We start from the raw sequence: 22,333 nt of genomic DNA, 5'->3' as shown, positions 1-22,333 counted from the left end.
TCCTTCAAGAAAACAGCATCTGTTTTATATATCAAAGGAAGGAATGAAAGATGAGGGCTTGAACAGACAGAGGAAGAAAGGCCTCTTTCTGTTCTCCCTGTGTAGTGCAAGTACTATCTTATTTGAAATTGTTTAAATTATAACAAGGGGAAAAAACCATCATTCCCCCACCCTCTCCTCCCTATCCAAGCTGTAAAGGTAAGCAGAGTAATGGTAAAGGGTAAGAGAGCTTACTGAGGATCTGGCAGGACAGACCAAAAAGAATAGGGAGAAAGGAGTCTTAAGACCAGAGGGTGTGGGGATCTCAGACCTCTTTGTCACTTTTCTTTCTAAGTCTTAAAAAGAAAACCACAAAACATTCCTTTTGATCTTTTTGCATTTAGTGTAAACATGTGTTTTCTGGAATCCATACCCATTTTGGTCCTTTGCATTTTGTATACGTTTAGCAGTCTTAAGTGTGTGCAGGCCAGAGGTAAGTAGAGAATCCTGTGTCTCCCCAGTCTTGTTTAATTATATCATTAATGTAGTTTTATATGTGAGTGCACTGTAGACACTGACTGTTTTTCTTAGGGCACGGATTCTCTCAGATAAGGAGTAGAAACCCTAAAACGATGAAGAATCCTGAAACTATCATCGAAGTGCCATCTAGGGCCGTAGGAACGATTGGCATGCAGCTTAAGGGCATTAAAAACGAGGACTGGAAAATAGCACCTTTAACGTGGGTTCTTGCAGAAGCGCTTTTGTTTAATACACATAAAGCAGGTTTCTTATTCCTAAGCAGCCTGTCAGGGCCAGGGACCCTTTTCCTGCATCCTAAAGGTGACCTCTTTAACAGGCGGCTGTAATATAGTCCCATGTTTACAGACGCTTCCACAAGATAAAGTACCACAGCACAAAAGCATATTGTCCTAAATGCAGCATATGGATCGAAATGCCTCTGTTTTCGTATAAGTGGTGAAAATAAATCAGAATGATATCTAGGCAAAGCTACACTTTGATATATGAAGAATCTGCACAACTACATGTTTACAGGATGATGGAGCCTATGGTGCCAGATAAGAGAAATGCATTTTGTAAGTAGACCTAAATCTTTATCCTGTTGTGATTTTTTAACTGACCTGTCTCTTTTCATCATGGAGTAGCTTCATGATCATAAATACAGGGAACTACCGACAGTATAACTCATCCCTTAAAAATAGTTTGTTCCTGGAATATCTAAGACAGTTTAAAAAAAAAAAAAAAAAAAGGCTTTACTTACCCCAGACAAGGACAATGTATCTCAGTGGAATGAAGTACAGGATGACTGTGAACACACAGAAGGCTACAATGGCCAGCCAGCTTAAGAATGGGACAGTCCAGTTGAAAGTACTGAATGAGAAATTAACACATCAGCAATCGGAGCACTTCATACTCTTTTCAAACAAAGGTTAAAATAAATGTGGTTCTGACTCAGACTCTGGACGAGGGATCAAGTAAGACTGCATTTCTCTCTCGAACAGAAGGCGATTGTAGTGAGCCTATCAGAGGACACAGGTGAGTCACAATGTGCTGAGTTTCACGAAAGCAGGGCCCATGCAAGCAAGCCTTGCCTCCAACCCTTCCAGATGGTCCCAGGTGACTTCAGCATCTGAAGTTGCACTAGTTGGGGGACTCCTTATGTGGTTATTAAAAAAAATTTTTTTTTAATGTGTTTTTCTACTTCTAGAACAAGTAGCCAATCTTGTCTTTTCCCACTTTTCATAGAGGAGAATGCCCCTGGGCCTGACATTGTTTTCTTCTGTCAACTCACACTGGATTCCAGACACTGGAAATGAAATGTCAGCAACTATCTGTAGACCTGACTCTTGCACTGTTGTGTAAATCCTCCCTGGTTTAGAATTCCTTTGAGGAATACTCCCTTTTCGCTTCAGTTACATTTCAAATGGATCTAGAGGTCGGGAAGGGGGAACAGAGTTGTCAGCCTTGTAAAAATTCACCTGCCATAATTAGCCTTTCCAGAAATAAGGAGATAATTAAGAAATAAAGTCAGTATTGACTACTGTTCTCCCTGTGTTATTTCTGGTGAAGGAGAGCACATGGTGGATGTGTTGGAAAGACTGTGAAAATGGAGTGTAAGCTGGCCAAGTGGGTTAGAGCAGGGCCTGGCTCATGGGGCTGCAGCCTTCCCATACTGCAGATGATGGGAAATGCAGGGGGTCGGGGAAGGCGGCAAGACTGCCTGTCGACAGGGAGAGAACATCAGAACAAAGAACGAAAACAGGATCAGTGAACAGAGTGGGGGAAGTTACCGAAAAAGACTACTAAAGACGGGAAGGAACATAGTGGGACAAAAAGAAAAATGAGAGAGAAGGTTAAGAAAAAAAGGATGTAGAAAATCAGGGAAATGGAACATGGAAAGACTGTAATCAGTTAGGGGGTTTTGTTTAGAAATTCTGTAGTGAATCTCATAGTTTTTACGAGGGGATGTCAAAATAATAAAACAGAAGCATTGCATGGAGTCGTCAGTGTTGGGTATATAAGTGTTACCGTCTAATGGGCATCCTGTTGCCTCAACAACCAGCCTCTGAGCAGGACCTAACAACCACCGCTGAGGGACACTTTAGCACAATTTAATGAAAAGAGTGAAGAAAGTATCCAATCTCCATTCAAAGCCTAGATTCTGCCATATGACTTTAGAGGAATCAATCTTGCTATATACCTCACCTTCCCTGTTTAAAAATGAGGACAACTTTTATTGTTTCGAGGCAGACTGGTAGAGATGGTAACACGTGAATCGAAGCGAAATTTTTAGAGCTAAGTCAACTCTGGGAGTCTATTGCCGTGACAGGGGCCCCAGAAACACCTCAAGAAATTGTGAAATTATATGTGAGATGGATAAATGTGAATATTTTTAATTTTCTCTCATTTCCTGGTCATGTATGTTATGTGCATCTGGGGTGGGGTTTGTCCTGGGCCATTTTTGATCCAGTAAAGGATGATTAAGAGATTTTCTTCCTATATTTTGCTTCAGCTTAACACCTAGGAGTGAATCCTTAGCTTTGTGGGCATATAGCTTGCCTTTTGTGTTTGCCTAAAGTCCAGTGTTCTCTAAAACTATTTTTCCTAATAAAAGGGCCCAAATTAGATCAGTCTCGTTGTGTTGTTTTCGGTAACTCTTGGGGGCTAGCTTTTCTCTTTGTCTTTTTCCTCCCATGGCTAGAGTGAGTGCCCTGTTTAACTGACACCTGAGAAAGGATCATGTCTTCCTTCCTTCACGGACACTTGTGGAGAAACAGAAGGCTGTGGGTCTGCTTGCTTTCCTGGGGCTCAGCTCAGAGCCATCCATCAACACTCCTCACGGTGCAAGGGCACTGGCTCCTCAGTCAGAAAACCCTTTTATTTTCTTTTTTTGGGGGCAGCCTCCTTGAAGGGCTCCCTGTGTTCTGCTTTTTCCTCTTAGAAGGATAAATGGCAAGGAATCCTTACCAGTGTAGCTAATGTCAGAAAAAAAGACTGCCCTTTTCTATTTCCACAGTGCATCATGAAAACTAAATCTAGACTATGATCTTCCCCCAAAAAAGATGCAATTCAAGAAAGTTCTGGAATGATTATTTAGTAACAAGATGTAATTATAGAGGCTTTTTACTTTGTAGCTAATGATTGCTTCTGAATTTGCTTTCTGGATAGATGCATTTTAATCTCATGCGACCCCAGGAGACTTTCTCTATTTTAATATTTTAAAATATAAAGATGGGCATAAAAGATGGGTCCTGTAAGACTCAGTGGACACTATTCATGTTTCTATACCTCACCCTATACCTATACCTCTGTCTATACCTGTGGAAGGTTCTATAAAACTCAGTTTTTCCCAAGGCTGCTCCACAGCCAGGATCTGGCCATATCCTTCAACTGGCTATGATGTCTTCCGATCAAGCACCTGAAGTCCCCTACTACCCAGAAAGAAGCTTATGAAGAAGCTTCTTCTCAGGCATAAATTTGCCTGACCTCAGCGCTGACCCAGCTCTTATGATATAAATGAGATAACTTCCATCAGGTATCAACACACACAGTGTACCTCAGAGAAAGGACAACACTCAAAAGGGAAATGCCCTATTTAGGACTTCACACAATGCTCCAGGAGATAGGGTGTACAGAACAAAGGAACATTCTTAGAAATGGAAATAACATGGAGAGGAAGAAGAAAAAAAGATGTAGAAATCAGTGTTCAGAAGTCTGAGACTGAGGGCTGCTGTACATTTGGAGTGAGAGGGAGGTTGTTCTAATATGCTATTTAAAAAATGGAAACTCAGCACCTATGCGTATGTTGAAATATATTAAAAATTATACAAAGTAAAATGCATTATTCCCTGAAACATGAAAAGCATCAGGTGAGTGTCTCACACCTTTAGTTTAAATAATTTACTCCTTTTAAATGTGTATGCCCAAAGATTCAAATCTGTGGAACACTTTTGGTGAAGAATAATATAAATAATAAACAATGAATTGATATGTTAAACAAGGAAATGTAGGCTTATCTGGATATATAGCACCTGTCTTGAATTGACTATTTAGCAATCATTATGTAGCCCATTTTCACATACTTTAGTAGTATGGGGCCTCAATATATTTTTAATGGATCATCAATACTCGCAAATCCACCGTATTGAATTTATAGTTTTTTAAAGTTCATTAGTAAATAAAGTTATTTCAGGTAAAATACAAGTAATGCAAAATTAAGACTATAATTATACTCACAAAAAATATTCTTAAGAATATTCTTTTTTTTTTTAAGAATATTCTTGTATTCTTAATTTTACATTAGCTTTTAGTGAAGCTATATTTTGAATTAGGAAAGGGGATTCCTTTTTTGAAATTATTAAAAGTGTGTTACTTTAGTTCATCTGTAACTATGATTTTCAACTATTGAAATACATAAATTTGAAAAATTTTGCAGGATGCTACATAAAATAGGATTTTAAAAAAAATTTAAGAATTCCTCAATGACCGTGTAAGACAACCAGTATTAAAATGAAGATATATCTTGATTACCTGAAATTCTCATCTAGCTTGGTTTATTTTTTTCATATCACGATTTCATATTCCATTTAAGAACAAAGTCTTTCACTTGGAAATGTGCTAAAATTTAGGACGGTGTTATTTCTTCAAAGCTACAAGTAGGACTTCTTTCCAACCAATATGTTCTAAATTTCAGGAAGCAAATTGACAGAACTTTTCATAAAACCAAAGACTGACAGAAACAAAGTAAATAATGAAGAAACTGAGCAATAGATCACCCAGAAGGAGTCTCCCCTGCCAAAAACAATGTGGCATTTCACCCTCTGAAAAACAAATGGACACTCTGTCCCACAGAAGGCCAGGGCTCACATGTCAGCATCACTCACTCACTTCTTTATCCTTTCGCCAAAGGAAGCCACTTCATCTAGGATGTTCTGGACACTGATACAAACCTCCTGGATGGCATAGATTTTATTTATAAATCCCTTTTTTTCACTGTCCTAAAATACAATTAAGAAAAAAGAGAGATTCTGTGTGAGTAAAGGTATTCTTCAGTGCTTGAATTCTTGAATTGTCCCTCTCACATTTTTAAACCTAAATAAAGTTCATCTGTGTGTGTGTGTGTGTGTGTGTGTATACACACTCGGACACACACACACTCGGAACCCATGAAAATTTCAGGATAAAAAGGGAGATGGAGGAGAAAGGGCACACAGCATCATGGACCTCTGCCAATATAAAGGTGGTTGCAAAGTACCAGACTCAGATTCTGATAATATTGCCCTGATGAACAGCGACATTTTAGCCAGAGTTGGGGAGTGGGGAAGCATGTAAAGGCGAGAGGGAGAGCATGTAAAGGAGAGAGGGAGGGTCTTGGAATGACCAAATCTGGAATATCGTGAGCAATGAAAGCTGAAAAAGAAAAGGAAGGAAGGAAAAAAAGAAAAGACCAGGTCAACTGAACTCCGTTAAATAGACACTTCCTAAATAGTAGTTTAGGAAGATCAGATACAGGGTAAGCCTGGCCCACCTCTTCAGTGTAACAGTCACATAGTTGATAGAATAGCATAGGCTATTTTAGGATTCTAACTAACCATTTCTCTCCCTTGGTCCTTAGTTCTTCATTTTAAAACTTGTCCTGGATTTAAGCAAAGCTGGTGTGCTCCAGGGAATGGGTGGGTGGGATTGAGTATAAAGCACCCAGAGAATGGTGTGAGCCTGGGGGAAATATGCACATTCTGTAATTTTAGACCCAGAGGAAGAAATAGTGGTGGCCTTTCACGATTGAAATTTCTGCTTAGTAGCCTGGCATCACAGGCACTTGCCTAGGCTGTTTGGTGGAGACCATCCAACCCTGATTCCATGACTCCATTCCTCCATGCCAGCTTGAATCTCTATGGAAATGTAGATCCAATTTCATTACTTTAACTTCTTTTGAACACTTCCACACTGTGCCAGAACACTTGAGACCTCATGTGGCAGTCAGTGCTTGCTGAAAGCAGCCAGAAAGCTAGAATAATAATGTCGTCATGTTGCACATTTACATACTGACTTTCACTTGAGAAAAGTCTAAAGCACTTTGCACTGTGGGCACGGCTGGGCGTGGCATCCCGCCACCTTGGAAACCAAGGGCAAGTGAGTGACAGGTGGATGCACAGCCTCCAAGAACAGGGTACAGTGGGACTGAAGACATGGAGGCCAGTTCTAAACATGACCTTTAGGTAGAAGTTACTTAGAGCCTTCATTTTAAATATAATTCTCATGGAAGACAACTGTCAACATTATTCATCTTGCTTATAAAAGTCGGACTGTCAGATAATGAGGTACAGGAGATGCAAAGGCTCAGAGTATACAGAACAATTATGTACTCTCAGGGTCCCTGCTGTCTCCAGAAGTCACCCTTCACTTGTCATTATGGACATGAATGCATCAATTTCTTGTCTTTTTTCCCTCCCCAGCAATAAAACAAAGTGCATTAATTTCACCTATGCAGTTGTACACTTAGGGGGGGGAAAAAAAGGATATCCAGTGCCTCCTCCTGTTTCTTCCTAATTATAAAGCTGGTCTGTTCTAATCATCTCCGTGGCCTTCAGTGTCTTCTCTCCCAAGCACGGGCTAAATTCATTTATGTCTATGAAGTAAAGTGCTCTTAACAGATATTTTTCTGCGTACAGAATAAATCAAGCTGGACTTGAAGGGGGCTGGTTATGCAATCAAAATTCATTGAGAATACTGTCTTACCAGTTTGAAATGATCATGTGAAAAAGCATTTTTCACAATAGCAATAAAATCTAGATTCACTTAAGCACAGCCTTAATAAGAAATGTACAGAATCTACATTAAGGAAATAGAGATATGGTGTCTCTGCACTGGAACGCTGATTATTAAAAGAATGTATTCTTATGTTGAACGTACAGGTTTAGTGCATTTTCAAGCAAATCCTAATGTGTTTGGAGTGCAGTGAAATGAGGAGAATTTGATAAATTTGTTTGGAAAAATAAATTGAGAGCAATAGCCAAGAAATTTTTGCAAAACAAATAATGAGAAAGCATTTATTGTACCAGATATTTAAGTAATTAAAATATGAAAGATGAACATTTAAAGAGAGCTTGTTTTATGATAAAGCGCCATCATAAATCCACCATACAGATGAACGTAGTATGTTACTGGGTACTTGTGTTAACTATTTGCAGAAAATTATGTTAAATCCTACCTAATAGACTCTCAGATCTATTCGAGGTAGCCCAATTCTACCTCAGATCTACCTTAAATACATAGCCCCAAATACATTCTAGGCTTATTAAAAAGCAAAAAAAACTAAAGATGAATTATAAAAACAGAAGAAAATATAGGTAAGTTATCTAGTGACCTTGGAATAGGAAATAACTTTTTAAACAAAATGAAGGGAGTCACAAAGGAAAAAAAATTGATAGCAGGAGTTACATAAAATAAAAAAGTTATGGTGTCAAACCTTATAAATTTATAAGGGTGATAGGACAAACTTGCAACAAATATGACAAATCAAGAGATGGGATTTCCAATATATTCAATAAACATCTGAAAAAACTATTACTGCAATTTTGCTCATAATAACAAAAAAAATCACTGACATGTTGGGTAGAATTAATTATGGTACGTACAGTTGATATACTATAATGAAATTACAAAGTATTATTTAAAGAGAATAATTAATGACAACAAAAATCCTTATGATCTAATAGAAACTGCAGGGGGGCGGTGTAAACGTGAGATGGGGTATAACCTAACTTTTTTTTTAATGGGTAGGCTAGAAAATGAATGAAGAAAATGTGTCAAAATATCAAAGGTAATGGAAGTTTATTTTCTTCTTCATACCTTCCTATAATATAAATAATTCTTTGCAATTAACAAGTTTCATTTTTGTAACCACATCATTTCCCTGATTTTCTCCAATATTATTATTGAAGGAAACTGAGTAGAAAAAATAAAGAAATTGGTACTCAATCATATTAGGTGGTTTATCTATCTCTTTCTTATATTTTTGTATAAAAGCCTATTTAAAATTATTTTGGGAAAGCAGCATATAAACACTCATTAAGCATTATAACGTGCGTTTCACGTGGCTCATTTGGTCTTCACAACCATCCTAAAATGTAGTTATTTTTCTGTACTCTCCAGAAGAAGAAACATAGGATCTGAGAAAAGTGACAGCTTGGATTAGGACTATGACAGGCCAACTGTAGGCCTATTCTTTCCATAATATATCAAGTTACCTTACCGTCCTACCCAGGAAGTTTTCCGTTCCTACCCAGAATCCCTGCGTGATCAACAAGAACAACAGACTTGAACATTTGGAAACTTACATTGTAGGCACCACAATCAGCAAGACAATAAAATCTAGAAACTTAATTTAACAGTAGGAATCACCAGATGTAATGTCAATAAGCCAGTATGTGAATATTAAATACAAGATATTTGTTAGTAAGGTGTGTCACTGAAGGCATCTACAAAAACTATTTTTAGTAGATACTTTAAAATCTATGTACTGATGATGTTTGATTACTGGCTAAGGAACTTTAAAAATTTGCTCACTCTTAATTTTCTATTTCTTTTGTACTCTGACTCCACTACCCAGCCCCTCACCCCCAAACACCAAAAACCAAAATAAGATGGTCTATAATGTTGACAAAGTTTTGAAAAGCAAATGCTTTTGGATAAAATTTTTATTTTAAAATCTCTTTCATCAAATCCTATATTCCTCCACTGTGGTCCCCAACCAATGAAGTAATTACTCTTTATATACAGTATATGACCCAAAACTGCAATGGGTAATGGAATTGCTCTGTGTTGCATTCCAATATTTCACACTTTTTTTCACTAATGTTCAATACTTTATTAGTAGAGAATAAATTGGTACATTTCTTTTATTGTCGTTTTTGCTTTCCTTTATAAACCAGCTTGGATGAAAGAAATATCATAGGGTAGTTAATCATCCAAAGGCTTGGTAGTGACACTGGTTGGTTTTTTTTTTTTTAATGCATTATTAAGGTTTCTTTTGAAGATGTAAAAAAAAAAAATACCCATAAAAAAGAACTATAACTATAAATCTGAGAACATGTGAGATTTATATCATACAACTTTTTCTAATGGCTCTATATAATTTTTAAAAATCTTATTATGTTTTAAATAGTCCACAAAACATCAATAACTGCAAACTTGAAATACAGTGATTCTTTCATATTCAGCTGTTTTACAATCACATATCACGACAGAAAGTTAACGGGATTTTTCCAAAGAACTATCTACCTCCCAGCTTTGAAATATTTAGGAAAAACTAAGGTTCTAAGGAATCAGTAGGAGTACCTTCCATATCTAGAAAATCTTGTCCATTGACTTTCAAACCCAAATGACAAGTTCCCCATTCATTGGTTCTGTTCTGAATGGGAACGAGAACTCAAAGTGATAGGTGTCAGGGGCTATGTATTGTGTGGCGGGGTTCCTCGGGCATCTGGCTTCATCCCACTCCAGTGACAAATGCTACTTAGGAGCCTTGCCGAAGTAGTCACTGTCAGCCCTGTTGCCATGATACAAAAGGGGTCTGTTGGACACCTGTATTGTATCGATCACAAGTATGTAGAATATATTGACTCAAAATATTTGTTCTGGAATTAATATTTCTGTTACTTTCTAGAGTGAGAGAATGTCTTAAGAATGCAAGGGAGGGGGGATAAAAGGATGCAAGGAAGCTCTTGGGCCATGAGAAGCATAAAGCAGAACTGACCAGCAGACCAGGGCATATGATCACTTTATTATTTCCTGAAGGAAGCACCCAGATTTTCCACCCCAAAGAGCTATTCTTGATTATAATTTTGCTTTTCCTTTAAAGCCTTGATATGTAACCTCTGAAAAACCATAAGCGGTAAGATTGATATTTGCTATGAGACATAATTGTTACAGTTTACTATTGACTGTAGCTCTTCTGTGAGTAAATCTAGTCTCGCATAGCACAGAGTGTACAATTGTGTTTGGAATATGTCTATGTTTCATGTGATTTATTTTTTTATGCTAAAGATGGTTTTGGTGTACAACTTGTTTGGTTCATTCAGTAAAATGCCTTGCAAAACAAACTCCTCTCAGAGCTATACTTCTAACATATGGAAAATATATTAGATAGGAGCTAGAGATCGAATAAAGGCACACAAAGCGATGAAATATTTTCTCTGTGCCAATATTCCTTTCTTTTTCAGATCCAGAAAATACATCTTTCAGAATACTGAAACTCTCACAGCAGCTTGGCAAGTACCAGAGACCCCTGACTACTGAATCATATCTCCAATCTTAACTCAGTTCTTAGGATATCAAATCTCACCCAGGTTACTTAACGCCTTGGTTCTTCTCCTCATATTAACCTTAAGAAAAAGTACCCTCCATTGAGACATTAAAGGATTCTGAGATAATATTTAAGGTTAAGAGGACAGATGTACACCATTTAAGACAGAATATTTTTCTCTTAAAAATTAAACAGATCTCTAGAACATTTACATTTCAGAGTTATAAAGCGGACCAAATTAAGCAAGACACATAGAGCTCTTAGTACAATGCCTGGTACAAATAAACCGTCTATAATTAGTAGTAGTAGTAGTAGTAAAATTATGGACATAGTTTCTTATTAAAAGAATTCAAATTATGTTTATCTATTTTTGCTTATATTAAAAACAAAACTTTGAAATACTAGGCAGAATTCCCCCAAAATATGCAGCCTTTTTCTGCATGTTTAGTTATGCCCCAGAGGACTTAGTGTTAACTGTCAAATTTCATTTTTGAAAATGATGGTAGATTCTTTATAAAGTTACACTGAGAAGATCTCCCCCCGCCCCCTTCTGCTGACTCCGCACATGTTTTTCTGCCGAATGAGCATTTACCTGGTCTTAATTTTTTTGCCTGGTAACCCTGGGCTTTTCAGTATTCGTTTTCTACAGTGCAACTTTTAATTGCATTTAGTTGAGCCTCGCTGTGTTCGTTTAACGTTCTACCTTTTGCATGGATCTACAAAAGTGACTGTAAAGTAACAAATTTGGAGAGAAATGGCCTCTGGGCGAGGCAATGTAAACAAAAGGCATTTTTAAAATGGCAACTAGCGCTCCTAAGAATTATGATGAAAGCCAGGAAGGAAAGGAAAGGAAGAGAGAAGATAGCAGGGGGGAGAAAAAGAAAAGCAAGAAAAAGAAGAGAGGAGGAGACTGAGGGCAAGAGAAAGAAGAAGAGGGACTCAGAGGCGCCTCAAGGCCCTGAAGGAAGCTGGAGCGTGGGGACCAAGAGCTCCGGGGCAAACATGAAGAAAGGAAGGGAAAGATCTTCGATTGTCAACAAAATTGACCTAAAACCAAAGCACAATCTGTCGACTGTGTTAATTTCTAATTAAACAATCAAAATATTTGTCAAAGTCTGTACGTCCATGTTTCAGTTCCATTCCACACCAATGTAAATAAATCACAGAACACACCCGGGAATGCGTGTGTACCTGTGGTCAGGAGGGAGACTTCCCTGGACCCCAACTGCTTGCCACTCCAGCGGCTCATCAGCAGGACCTAAGGGACTTGCCAAACTCCCTCTTCCTAATGATTTAAGAAAACTCCTTATAACTGTCCTGCTAGTGCTTGAAAGCTCTTAAAAGATTAGGACCATATATCAATATCAAAACCTTTGACTTAATCTCCTTGCCAGCAGGCAGGAAGTGCACTTTCCAGAGAGTGGCTTTATAGATCATCCCATCTCAGGCTCTGGTCCCGTGGGAAGTTCCGTTTTCAGATGAACTCCCCAGTGAAAGGGCCAGAAGGCCTGGCTCCAGGCTAACCTTGACGGGAGCCACATCAGAAACTGTGAGGTTGCTGTTCCCAAGGAACCTGACGGGAAAATACACGACGAGGGATCCTGTCACCCAGAAGAGTACAACACAGGTTTTGAGAGAAGAATCTGTAGGCCTCACAAGGTTTTCCAGCAAGGTCAAAACCAACAGACCGTGGAAAGGTTTTGAAAACACGAAAGCACACTCAGGATTACAGTGGCCTAGGCCCTGTCCTTAGACCTTGTGAAATACGAAAACACAAAACAAACACCACCCCCAACCCCTACCCCCACCCCAAAAAAACCCTGTTAAATAAAATGAGCCCTAAAATCCCTTCTGGTTCCAAACAAGCCATTTTACCGAGAAGATAAGGGCTGTGGAATCGCTTCTGCCCCTCAGAGCCATTTGAAAGCTAACGTGAGGAGCTGGCTGGTGGCTCGGATTTCTCCTGCTCCATGTGTGGGCTCCCTGGTGGGAAGTTCCGTGACAACAGGGAACAGAAACACCCTGCTTGTTTCTGAATCCAAACAGCAAATGCTGGGCTACTTTGTCTTTACCTTAACTTGTAATGAAAAAGTTGGGTGTCCATGAGTGTGTTTAAAAAAAAAACAAATCTCTTGTCAAATCGTTAATTTTCAAATGTGTGTTTCAGGAAGGTTGGAATTCAAATGCAGAGATGTGAAGGCAAGCTGAGAATTTAGAGAAGCTGTGAGCTCTCTTTTATTCTACTCGCCCCCAATCTGATTTAGAAGATGATTAGATTTCTAACTGGCTCCACTGTTAAGCCTGGTTCAAATCCTGCCTCCAGTACTTCCTTAGCTATGTGCTTGTGAACAATTTACTGACCTTCATCTGTAAAATGGGGGTAATGATGGAACCTACTTTTGTGACGGTTATAGAATTAAATGAATTTAATCCACTTAAAGCCTTTACCACTCATGTCTGGAACACAGGATGTGCCCAATACATGTAAGTCATTAATACTACTACCCATTTGAAGAACCTGACAAAATACTATGAAACTTCCGAACGTAAAATTGTATTAAATCTTCATGAAGATGACAGGATTTTCTCCCTACTTATTTATGAAATGTTTCAAGAATCCTGTGTTTGTACAAATTATCTAATATAACCATAGATTATCTTAAATGGATCACCCTGCACAGTTCTTACAACAGTCACACGAGGATGAAGGCTATTACGGTTTCCATTCCCTCTACATGGAAACTGAAGCCCAGTGGTCTACCATCCCAACTCAGACTTCTATCCCATTCTGTGCTCACTCCCCTCTGGTGCCTGCAGCCATATCTGTTCTCATTGAAGATAGCAGATTTGAAAAATTAGCAGAAAGTTCACCGGTCTACAGTATATCCTCCCCCACTGAAAGTTATGCATCCTCCAAAGGCCAAAGCTAGTCATACCCGTGCAGGACACATGCCGTTTCCGTCATGTGATTTTTATCTGCCGGTGTTTATGCAGGTAAAACATCCCTGAGAATCAGTGTTTAGCTCTTCAACAAGCTTCGTGGCTCAATCAGAGTCCGAATTTATTACTTCATCTTAAACAGCACTGTGCTGATCTACCTACTAGTACAGCTCTTGATAATAATTTAGTTTCCTTTTATTATGTATACAAAAGGGCATATACATAAAGGTGTGGAACCCACAAATATTTTTTTTTCTTGGGTAGATTTGTTATGAAAATACTCCTTTACCTTTATCTAGGACTTTATGGTTTAGTAAGCATTTTAAATATATCTTCCCACTTGGATGGCAGGGGTAAGTGAATTCCACCATTTTACAGATAAACAAACTGAGGCTTGGAGAAGTTAACAGTCTCATTTTTTGTCAAAAGTGTCCCTAGGACTTTAACCCATGTCTCCCGACTGAAATTGGGCTCCCTTCAGGTCACTGTCTAAAAGCCATCAAGTCACATATGGTATTTCTCCACTACACTGTTTTAGATATTTAAACTTGGCTCTTCCCAAACACTAATCTTGAGTTATAATCAAATTGTGTGAGAAAAGAATTATATTAGTATTATAAAAACAATGCTCTTTGTGACATCTCCAAAAGCAAGCGAGGATTACTTTGTGAAATCCGGAGGCTATTTTTCTTTACAAATATTTTACAAGACAAACTTGTACCTTTCTGAAAAAGCACATCTGTTGCAAATTACACCCTTACCAAAACAGAGAGAATCACCATCCTTTCTTTCCCATCTGAGTTTAAAGAGATTTGTTGACATACTCGAAGGCCAGTATAGACAAAACAGCACAGGAAAGAGGAGGCGGTCAGCAAGACCAGGGCTCGGCTTTGCTTAAACTAATTCCACATGCCCCATGAACCATTAGCTGTTTTTTATTTCCTGCTCTAAAGATCTCTAGTGAAAATAATCTGGGGTAGGGAAAAGCTGTTCTTATTATTTTTTTCCCCCAACAAGATGCTGTGTTAGCAAACAGAACATATGAGCCACCTTCAGCAAACCAAGGTCTTTAATAATCCATTTTTCAAACACTACTGGTATTTCCTTTCCAAACAAAGATGGACTGTAACTGGAATCAATTTCATTATTTGTATGGTACAATTGCCAAGTTTCTGTAAATAATAGCCATTTAAATACTGGATAATATTTTTTATATGAATCCAACAACAGTTTTATTGCTATTTAATTTCCATGATTTGTTTGTTTGCTGTAAGTTATCAGGGTTCTGAGAGCACGATGTCTGGGGATAGGGAGAAGCCTTCAGAATGGCTCAGGGAAAAAGCAATGTCAGAGTCATGTTAAAATACTTGGCTCAACCAAATAAGGGAAATTTTAAGTTGGAAAAAACGATTTGCTCGACCCTTTTGGGCTTTTCTCCCTCAGTTTCCCTATACCCTGCGTAGTATAACATCACCCACCATCTTCAGACCTTGGCATAATATAGGAAATCAAGGACAAGACTGAGAACTCTGTTGTCCCCATTATGAAGAGAATGGGGCTCTTCAATGAAATCCGACAAAACAGAGGCAATGGTACAAATAAAGACCTGGTGACTTTGAAGGAAACTGGGCCATCTTTCTCTATTGATGCCATATGTAGCACATACCTGAATAACAACTTCATGCTCTATGGGAGGCTGCTGATATATGGGGTGGGCCTATCCCCTGAACCCCTTCCTTACTACAGACTAAATCACTAAAACAGGCTCATTCTGAGGTCAACCTGGAAGAAAATGTTGGTGGCCCATTTTCTGGAGCTGAGGGCAATATTTTTATTTACTTAGTGGTATGACTCCTGGTCTGCCTTTCGAGTCATTGAGCAAGGAGGCAGAGGGAGTAGGAAAGGCAAGAAAAACTCGGGAATCGATTTGCAAAAATATCTCAAATTCCTTCCCGGGGATGGCCATGGGGTTTAATAAGATAAAATAAGCGGTTCAGAAATGGTTTACATATCTGCATTTAAGTCTTGTGCATTTAAACTAGATGTAGGACGAGCACGGATAGAAGCTATGATGTACTTTCCTGGGCTGGTCCTACCCGACACACTGTGGGCTTGAATCCTGTTGTACATTTTACAGCCTTGTGATCTTGTATAAGTTCACCTCTCAGATGCTTAGTTTTCCCAACAGTGAAATGGGAGATAATGTCTCTCCCCGATAGTGCTGATGTGGGAACAGAATGAAATCATGTATATAAAGCAACTGGCATATTAGTGGATATAAAAAATAAATATGTTTTGTTTTCCCTACTAATTATCTCTCTTGCCAAAGGGTAACATTTTCCATTTTTGCCTAATTTTCCTCTCTTTCTCTCATACTCCTTTTTTTTTCGTGGATTTTGTAGAAGTCTGATTATCATTCATTTAATCACCTCCCCATTTAAGTAATATTTGGTTTAGCCAAAACCCAGTCCACTCTTCTTATTCATTTATTTAATAAATATTCACTGAGTGCCACTTATGTATCAGACACTATTCTAGGCTCTGGAAACAGCACCACACAAACATATAAATAAAGAAAAATTAGCAGAAAGTGAAAAGGGCAATGAAGAGACTCAGAACAGGTGTGTGTGCTGGCGAGTGACCCCAGGAGTCAGGGAAGGGGGCTCTGAGGATGATCCTTGTGGCTGAGAACTGTTTTGGTCAGAAAGGAAGAAGCTGCTGTGGGTATTTCATGCAAATGAATTTAAGACCCTGAAGTGGCTATGGTGGTACTGGAAGAACCCAGAGAGGGAGAGACAGACATTAGCAAGGCAGGAAGCTGCTCCCAGAGGAGGGGACGTTTCTGCAGCCCAGAGCCTAGACCACACAAACGGACTGGGGCAGTGGCTAAAGCCAAAGGACAGGGCTGCTCGTCAGTATTTGTGATGATGGTGGACAGGCTGCCTCTGTGTGGTAGGCAACTGAACCACTGAGGGGAACGAGCACCCAGTCACTGCTGGAAAATGCCCCCAGAAGCAGAGGTGGGGTCAGGGGAGTGAAGAAAGGAAGCACAAAGGGGAGGAGAAAGAGGAAAGAGTGTGAAAGACATGGTTCCATTTTTTTTTTTTTCCCTTCTTCCCTCCTTTTACCATTGGGCAAATCCCCCAACAGCTATCATCGGGTAGCTGGGAACTGTGGCTTGCAGGAGAAAGGTGAGTGGGGATCAGCCTGGAAGCCAAAAGGCAGTATGTAGAACAAGGGGCACACCCCCTCAAGGAGCTAACTGGGACGAGATACAGGTAATGCAAGTGCTCTACTGGAGAAAAGATGCCGGTTCACGGCAGCCAGGTGGAGGGGAGAGCTGCCCAGAAAGAGGCGGAAGGAGCGGGCAGGGCCAGAGGGCCTGGTGAACCAGAATCGAGTGCGTATTTTATTACAAGTGTGATGGGAATCCAGAGGAGTGTTCCAACCAAGGACATAACATGATCCAGTTGACATTTTTAAAAGACCATTTAGGCAAAATGTATTGTCGAAGAAAAGATAAGAGGTTATTGTGGTAATTGACAAGAGTTGTTAGCTTAGACCACACTGGGTGTAGGCAGAATGTTCTGTAAGGAGATTCACCGCAGACAAGTGAATAGACGGAGTTCTCTTTTTCTCACCTCCCAGATACGAAGAACTGCCAACATTTTTGGCTTGAACCACGAAGTAAATGAATGCTGATTTTACTGAGCTACGGAAGAGTAGAGAAAGAACAAGTGTGGGCGAAGTGGAGATGAAGAGCTGCCTTAGGGCGGTGAAAAAGCAGGAGCCGCCTCCTGGCCATCAGGAGGCGCTGTCCACAGGTGGACGGATGGAGGGGTCCGGGCTGGAGCTGCAGATGTGAAAGCCCTTGGCATTTAGAAGGCCCTTAGAGGCAAGTGAATAGAAGGAGTCACGTGGGGAAAGAATACAGACAAAGGGGGGCAGAATGGAGCCCCAAGGCACAACAAAACTTAGTAGCTGAACAGTTAAGGAGGAGCCAACTAAGGATACTGAAAAAGACAGGTGGAAGAAAACCTAGGAAGAGGCCTCGCCGAAGTCCAAAGGAAGGTGTTTTAAGAAGGAGGGAAAGATAACCTCTCCAAAACTCTGCTGTGAGGTCAAGAAGTACCAGTGGATTTGGCAAGTAGAGTTCACTGATAAGAACATGGGCAGAGCAGTGTGGGGCATAGAAGCTTTGATTAGACTGAGCAGGGAATTCCAGGGAAAACTGGACACACTGTCTGCAGCCCCCCTCTCACTAAGCATTGCTGTATAGGGTGGCTGAAGGGGGCGGGGAAGGGAAGGGAAAGGTAGGTTAGGGTAGGGTAGGGTGGAGAGCAGAGATGTGACATTAAAAGAGGGGATTGTTTATTTAAACATGGAAAATACAGCCTGAGTCCTCCAATAACGATCTGCATTTTAACAAGATCCCCGGGCAAGTTTGAGAAGGGCTACAGCTTTACTCGCTCTTGGAATGATCAAGGGCAGAGGAGGGAGGGAGGGGGCAGATAGAGGTACTACTTGTCACAGCCGTGTGTCTGGGAAGAGGTGGGACAGAGTTTGGGAAGTGGAGGGGAGAAGCAGGGAAACCTCTTCCCCACCCCTCACCCCCCGTGACCCGACGGAAGGCAGGAGAGCGGTGCAGATGGAATTAGGTCTTCGATCTGGCAGAAGAGAGACATGAGGATGTGCCAGCTCCTAATGGCTGCTGTTTTCTCAATGACGCAAGAGGCAAAATCTCTGGCTGAGAGCGAGCAGGGGCTGGTGGAGCAGGTGTGAAACTGTCTTGTCACTGGGACAGACGTCGTCCAAGTGCTCGGGTCTGTTCACATGCCTGCAAGGGTGATTTAGAGGAGCTCTGCACTGTCCTACTTGCTATTGATTTTGCATTTCATTCTCTTTCACTGCCTTAATAAAATTAAGAATTTTCCCAGCTAACCTAGCCAGCCTTTTATTTAGCTCCTTTTTATAAAGCTTAAAAGATGCCACATTACCTACTGTTAAAACGTCTTAACCAGAATTGTGTTTAACAGGCATGATTTGCTCCTAAAAGGAAAAAAGCAAAACAAAACAAAACAAAACAACCCCCAAAACCAAAAAGCCCCTTTTCCCTTTTTCTGGACAAAGAACCTCTCCAGGCCCTGCCTGGGAGACCTGGCCTGCACCTGCACCAAAAGCGGGTCCCTGAGGGCAAGAAGCTATTTTGGTTTCTTTCTCACTGATTCCTGCTTCTGGTTCCAGGCTATTTGGTCTTCTAAGGGACACCATAGACATTCTTGGCTAAGTAACTGGATAAGCAATCTAGAAACAATCTAGAACCTAGTCAGGTCGCGGGTAATTGAGGTTGGTTTCGTGATACTGGAACGGTAGGCAGAAAGCCGGTCCCTCACGTTGTCTGTCAGGGAGGTGTTTGCTGTTGGCCTGAGAGATCTCTGTGGACCTCTAGGTCCGTGTGCATGCAATTGCTCTTAGTAAAGAAAAACCACCAAACAAAAAACCAGTTATGATCATGCCACCACAAGGTGCTCGGGTTTGAAGGAAATGTGCTATCCCTGTCCAGCTTCTTTAACCAAACATCCATCGAAGCAAAACTCTGAGAGAACCTTTCAGCCCAGTCTTGTTTGTGTCGGAGATTCCAGGATCAAGCAAGGTGGAATTGTTTTCACTGTAAACTGGCAAGATTTGGGGCCAAAGGAGGCCTCGCACATTGGTGGTGACCCAGAGGCAAGTTTCCAAGACATCTTGTGTAGGAGGAGGAGCTAGCTGGGCATCTCACAAACGCGCTCCTGCCAGCTGCCTTGAAGCAGCTCTCCTGTGACCCCAGGACGTCTGCTCTTCCCTGCTGGCCCCATTCCCAAAGGTTTCAGAAAGGAATTAGAAATTGATGCTCGCCACCATGTGGGAACCTGAGCCAGAAGGTCAGAAATGCTGAGTTCTGGACTACGGTTAATAATAGCAGCTCCAGCCACACATACACACCTAAGTGCTGGAGAAGTTGACCTACATGAAATCAAATACCTGTGTCACAAATGTAGGAAGGAAGCCTCCAATGGGAAGGAATCCGGACACGGTGGCAAGGCAACGGACTTCCAGCGCTTTTCGTTAAGGACGCATTCCAGAAGGACAGGGAAAATCATTTTTGGTAGGTTTGCCTACACAGCTTAATAAATCACCACATACTTTGGTGGATTTAAAATTGTTCTGACCCTAATCTGATAAATTAATCCTGCATTTGCCAAGCATTCTGCCTGCTGCTTGGGATATAGTGAGTTCTCCAAAACGTGACTTATTTATCATTTAAATGTTTTTGCTACCATTTTTGTTCCTTTCACGGGGTGGCGGAAGAGAGAGGATAATATATGTTGTATATGTTGACTGCACCTACCTGATTTTTCAGGTTTCTGGGGTATCAGATATACAAAAACATTTAAATGCCTCTGTTTATGAATGTGTTCTAATTGTAAGCACGAGCGTTACAACAATCTGCTCTTCCTCAAACACGCTATGCAGAGTTGATAGAAATTATTTTTAACCTTCTGGTTTGTGTGACTTTTTGGCACATCTACCAGTATTATGAATTAGAAATTTCATCTGAGCCAAACTGCTGCTATGCAAAAATACAAATAGAAGGAGCATTCTCCAGAAAGACAGAGAGCTGGGGGAAACACACAACATGAGTAATTAATTGATTTTTAAAAGAACCTATTATTCACTTACTTAGTCCAAATGCTGATATTTTCCTTCTAGTTTCCGCATTCCTGTTTTTCTATTTGTGAGAATATTTAAAATACTTTTCTAAAAAGAAGTGAATGGACATTTACTTCTTCTAACTCAGCAAATATAACCAACAATGCCAATATAAAAAGTAAGATTAGTGATGCCGGGTAGCAATGGAAGGTTGTTTTGTGGAAGAGCCCCCTAGTGGCAGGCGTCTGGTGTTTCACCAATGTGGTGGGGGCAGAAATTAGTACTCTGACTACCTTTGAGAAACAAGGTTTTAAGAAATAGTAAAAGGTAGTGTCATCACTATACAGAAAGGATTTGTTGCCATAGTATTTTTTTAAAGATTTTATTTATTTGACAGAGAGAGAAATTAGAAGTAGGCAGAGAGAAAGGCGGAAGCATGCTCCCTGCTGAGCAGAGAGCCAGATGTGGGACTCGATCCCAGGACCCTGAGATCATGACCTGAGCCGAAGGCAGAGGCTTAACCCACTGAGCCACACAGGCACCCCAAGAGAATATTTTTACATTGCTGATGGCTAGGACTTTTTTTCCACCAGCGTGAAATGTTCATCCATCTACAAGTCTATATATTTCTCCTGCTACACACCCTCAGCTTGATCAAGAAAGTTAATCAACATTAAAAAGTTAGTCAGATCATCCAGGTATGGTTTACACAATGGCTTTTATATATGAACATGTAACTATAACACTGGCATTTAAAGTTGAATTTTGCATAATTACCTATAGAGTAATTTTATCTCTTCCAAATACAAACTTGTGATCATTCTCATCTATTCTGTTATTTAAGCAAGTATCTTGTGTTAGAAGGTGTTGCAAATATTTGGCACACCCAGTGAAGAGTTATTTTGTGAAATTAATATTTCAAAAAAAATGTCTAAGGCAATTGAAGTCGGAGAGCAAGAAGGAACAGAGAATTTTCCATTAAAAATCCTGCTTTATCTTATTTGCGGGAATTATATGAGTGATGAGGAATTTCTCAGGGCTGGAAGGTGGACATCAAAAGGTTTGTGGCTTTAGGCAAACATCCAAAACCCATACTAATGTAATAAGTTCTCCAGTGTCCTCAGGCACAGCAATACGATCAATAGAGGATTTCCATCTTCTTTCCTTAGAACAAATTCTAGAGGTCATAGAAAAGCTCTGTGTATACTGTGTATCAGCATATCATAGGTGCTAATCATTAGGATGTCAGGATGGTCACAGCTTCTTTGGCAGTACTCCCCCTCCATGAGTGAAAAGGGGATGATTCTATCTTAAAGGAGCAACGGCAGCATTAAGAAGAACGTTTGCTTAAAAATTTAGTCCCTTCCCCATTTCAAAACCACCTTTTTGCCCTCCATTCACATGCGGACACACTGACATATGTGGGAGAGGCAAAAGGGGGGGGGGGCATCCAGAGAGTCTAACTGAGCTAACAAGGCTCCTCACTTGTGTTAGGAACACACTTTATAAGCAGCCCAGCAAAGACCAGGCTCTTTGCCTCCTCTTGCAGATGGAGATAGATAATCTTAGAAAAATCACAGAGTGTATAAGTGGCCGGGTGGGGACCAGAACCTAGAAATGCCTCTAGTCCAAAACAGGGGAAAAAAAGAAGGATCAGTTCTAATGTTACAGAAGAGATCTTAATGCGTATTTAACTCTGTTCAGTTGAATAACTCCAGCCCCAGTTCTGTGATCCCTCCTAAGTACAGAGTGATATTGTAATTAGCATTCAAATTATCCCCTCATGCACCTCCAATACTCACTAAATGTACCAGCTGCCACTTACACACCACTACCATCCTTTCCAGAATTTCTGTAAGCACTGCTGGGCGAATGCAAACACTCACTAGTACTCATTTC

The 22,333-nt window shown here is 40.2% G+C and overlaps 1 protein-coding gene across 5 annotated transcripts in view; it reads right to left on the bottom strand.

Annotated features, from left to right (window-relative positions):
• The window catches only part of MCTP1 (multiple C2 and transmembrane domain containing 1), a 348,502-nt gene that overhangs the window by 12,099 nt on the left and 314,070 nt on the right, over positions 1-22,333 (bottom strand). For 3 of the 5 annotated variants that reach the window (XM_044265398.1, XM_044265407.1, XM_044265416.1), the window contains 2 exons: positions 5,386-5,495; positions 1,259-1,368 (listed from right to left, as the gene is read on the bottom strand). The exons of the other annotated variants lie outside the window; for them this stretch is intronic. In XM_044265398.1, coding sequence (XP_044121333.1) covers positions 1,259-1,368; positions 5,386-5,495 — 220 coding nt within the window. The remainder of the gene's footprint in view (positions 1-1,258; positions 1,369-5,385; positions 5,496-22,333) is intronic. 5 annotated transcript variants of the gene reach the window in all.

The sequence above is a fragment of the Neovison vison genome, chromosome 1, assembly GCF_020171115.1.
Source record: "Neovison vison isolate M4711 chromosome 1, ASM_NN_V1, whole genome shotgun sequence".
Taxonomy (NCBI): domain Eukaryota; kingdom Metazoa; phylum Chordata; class Mammalia; order Carnivora; family Mustelidae; genus Neogale; species Neogale vison.
This window is presented reverse-complemented; position numbering and strand designations above follow the sequence as displayed.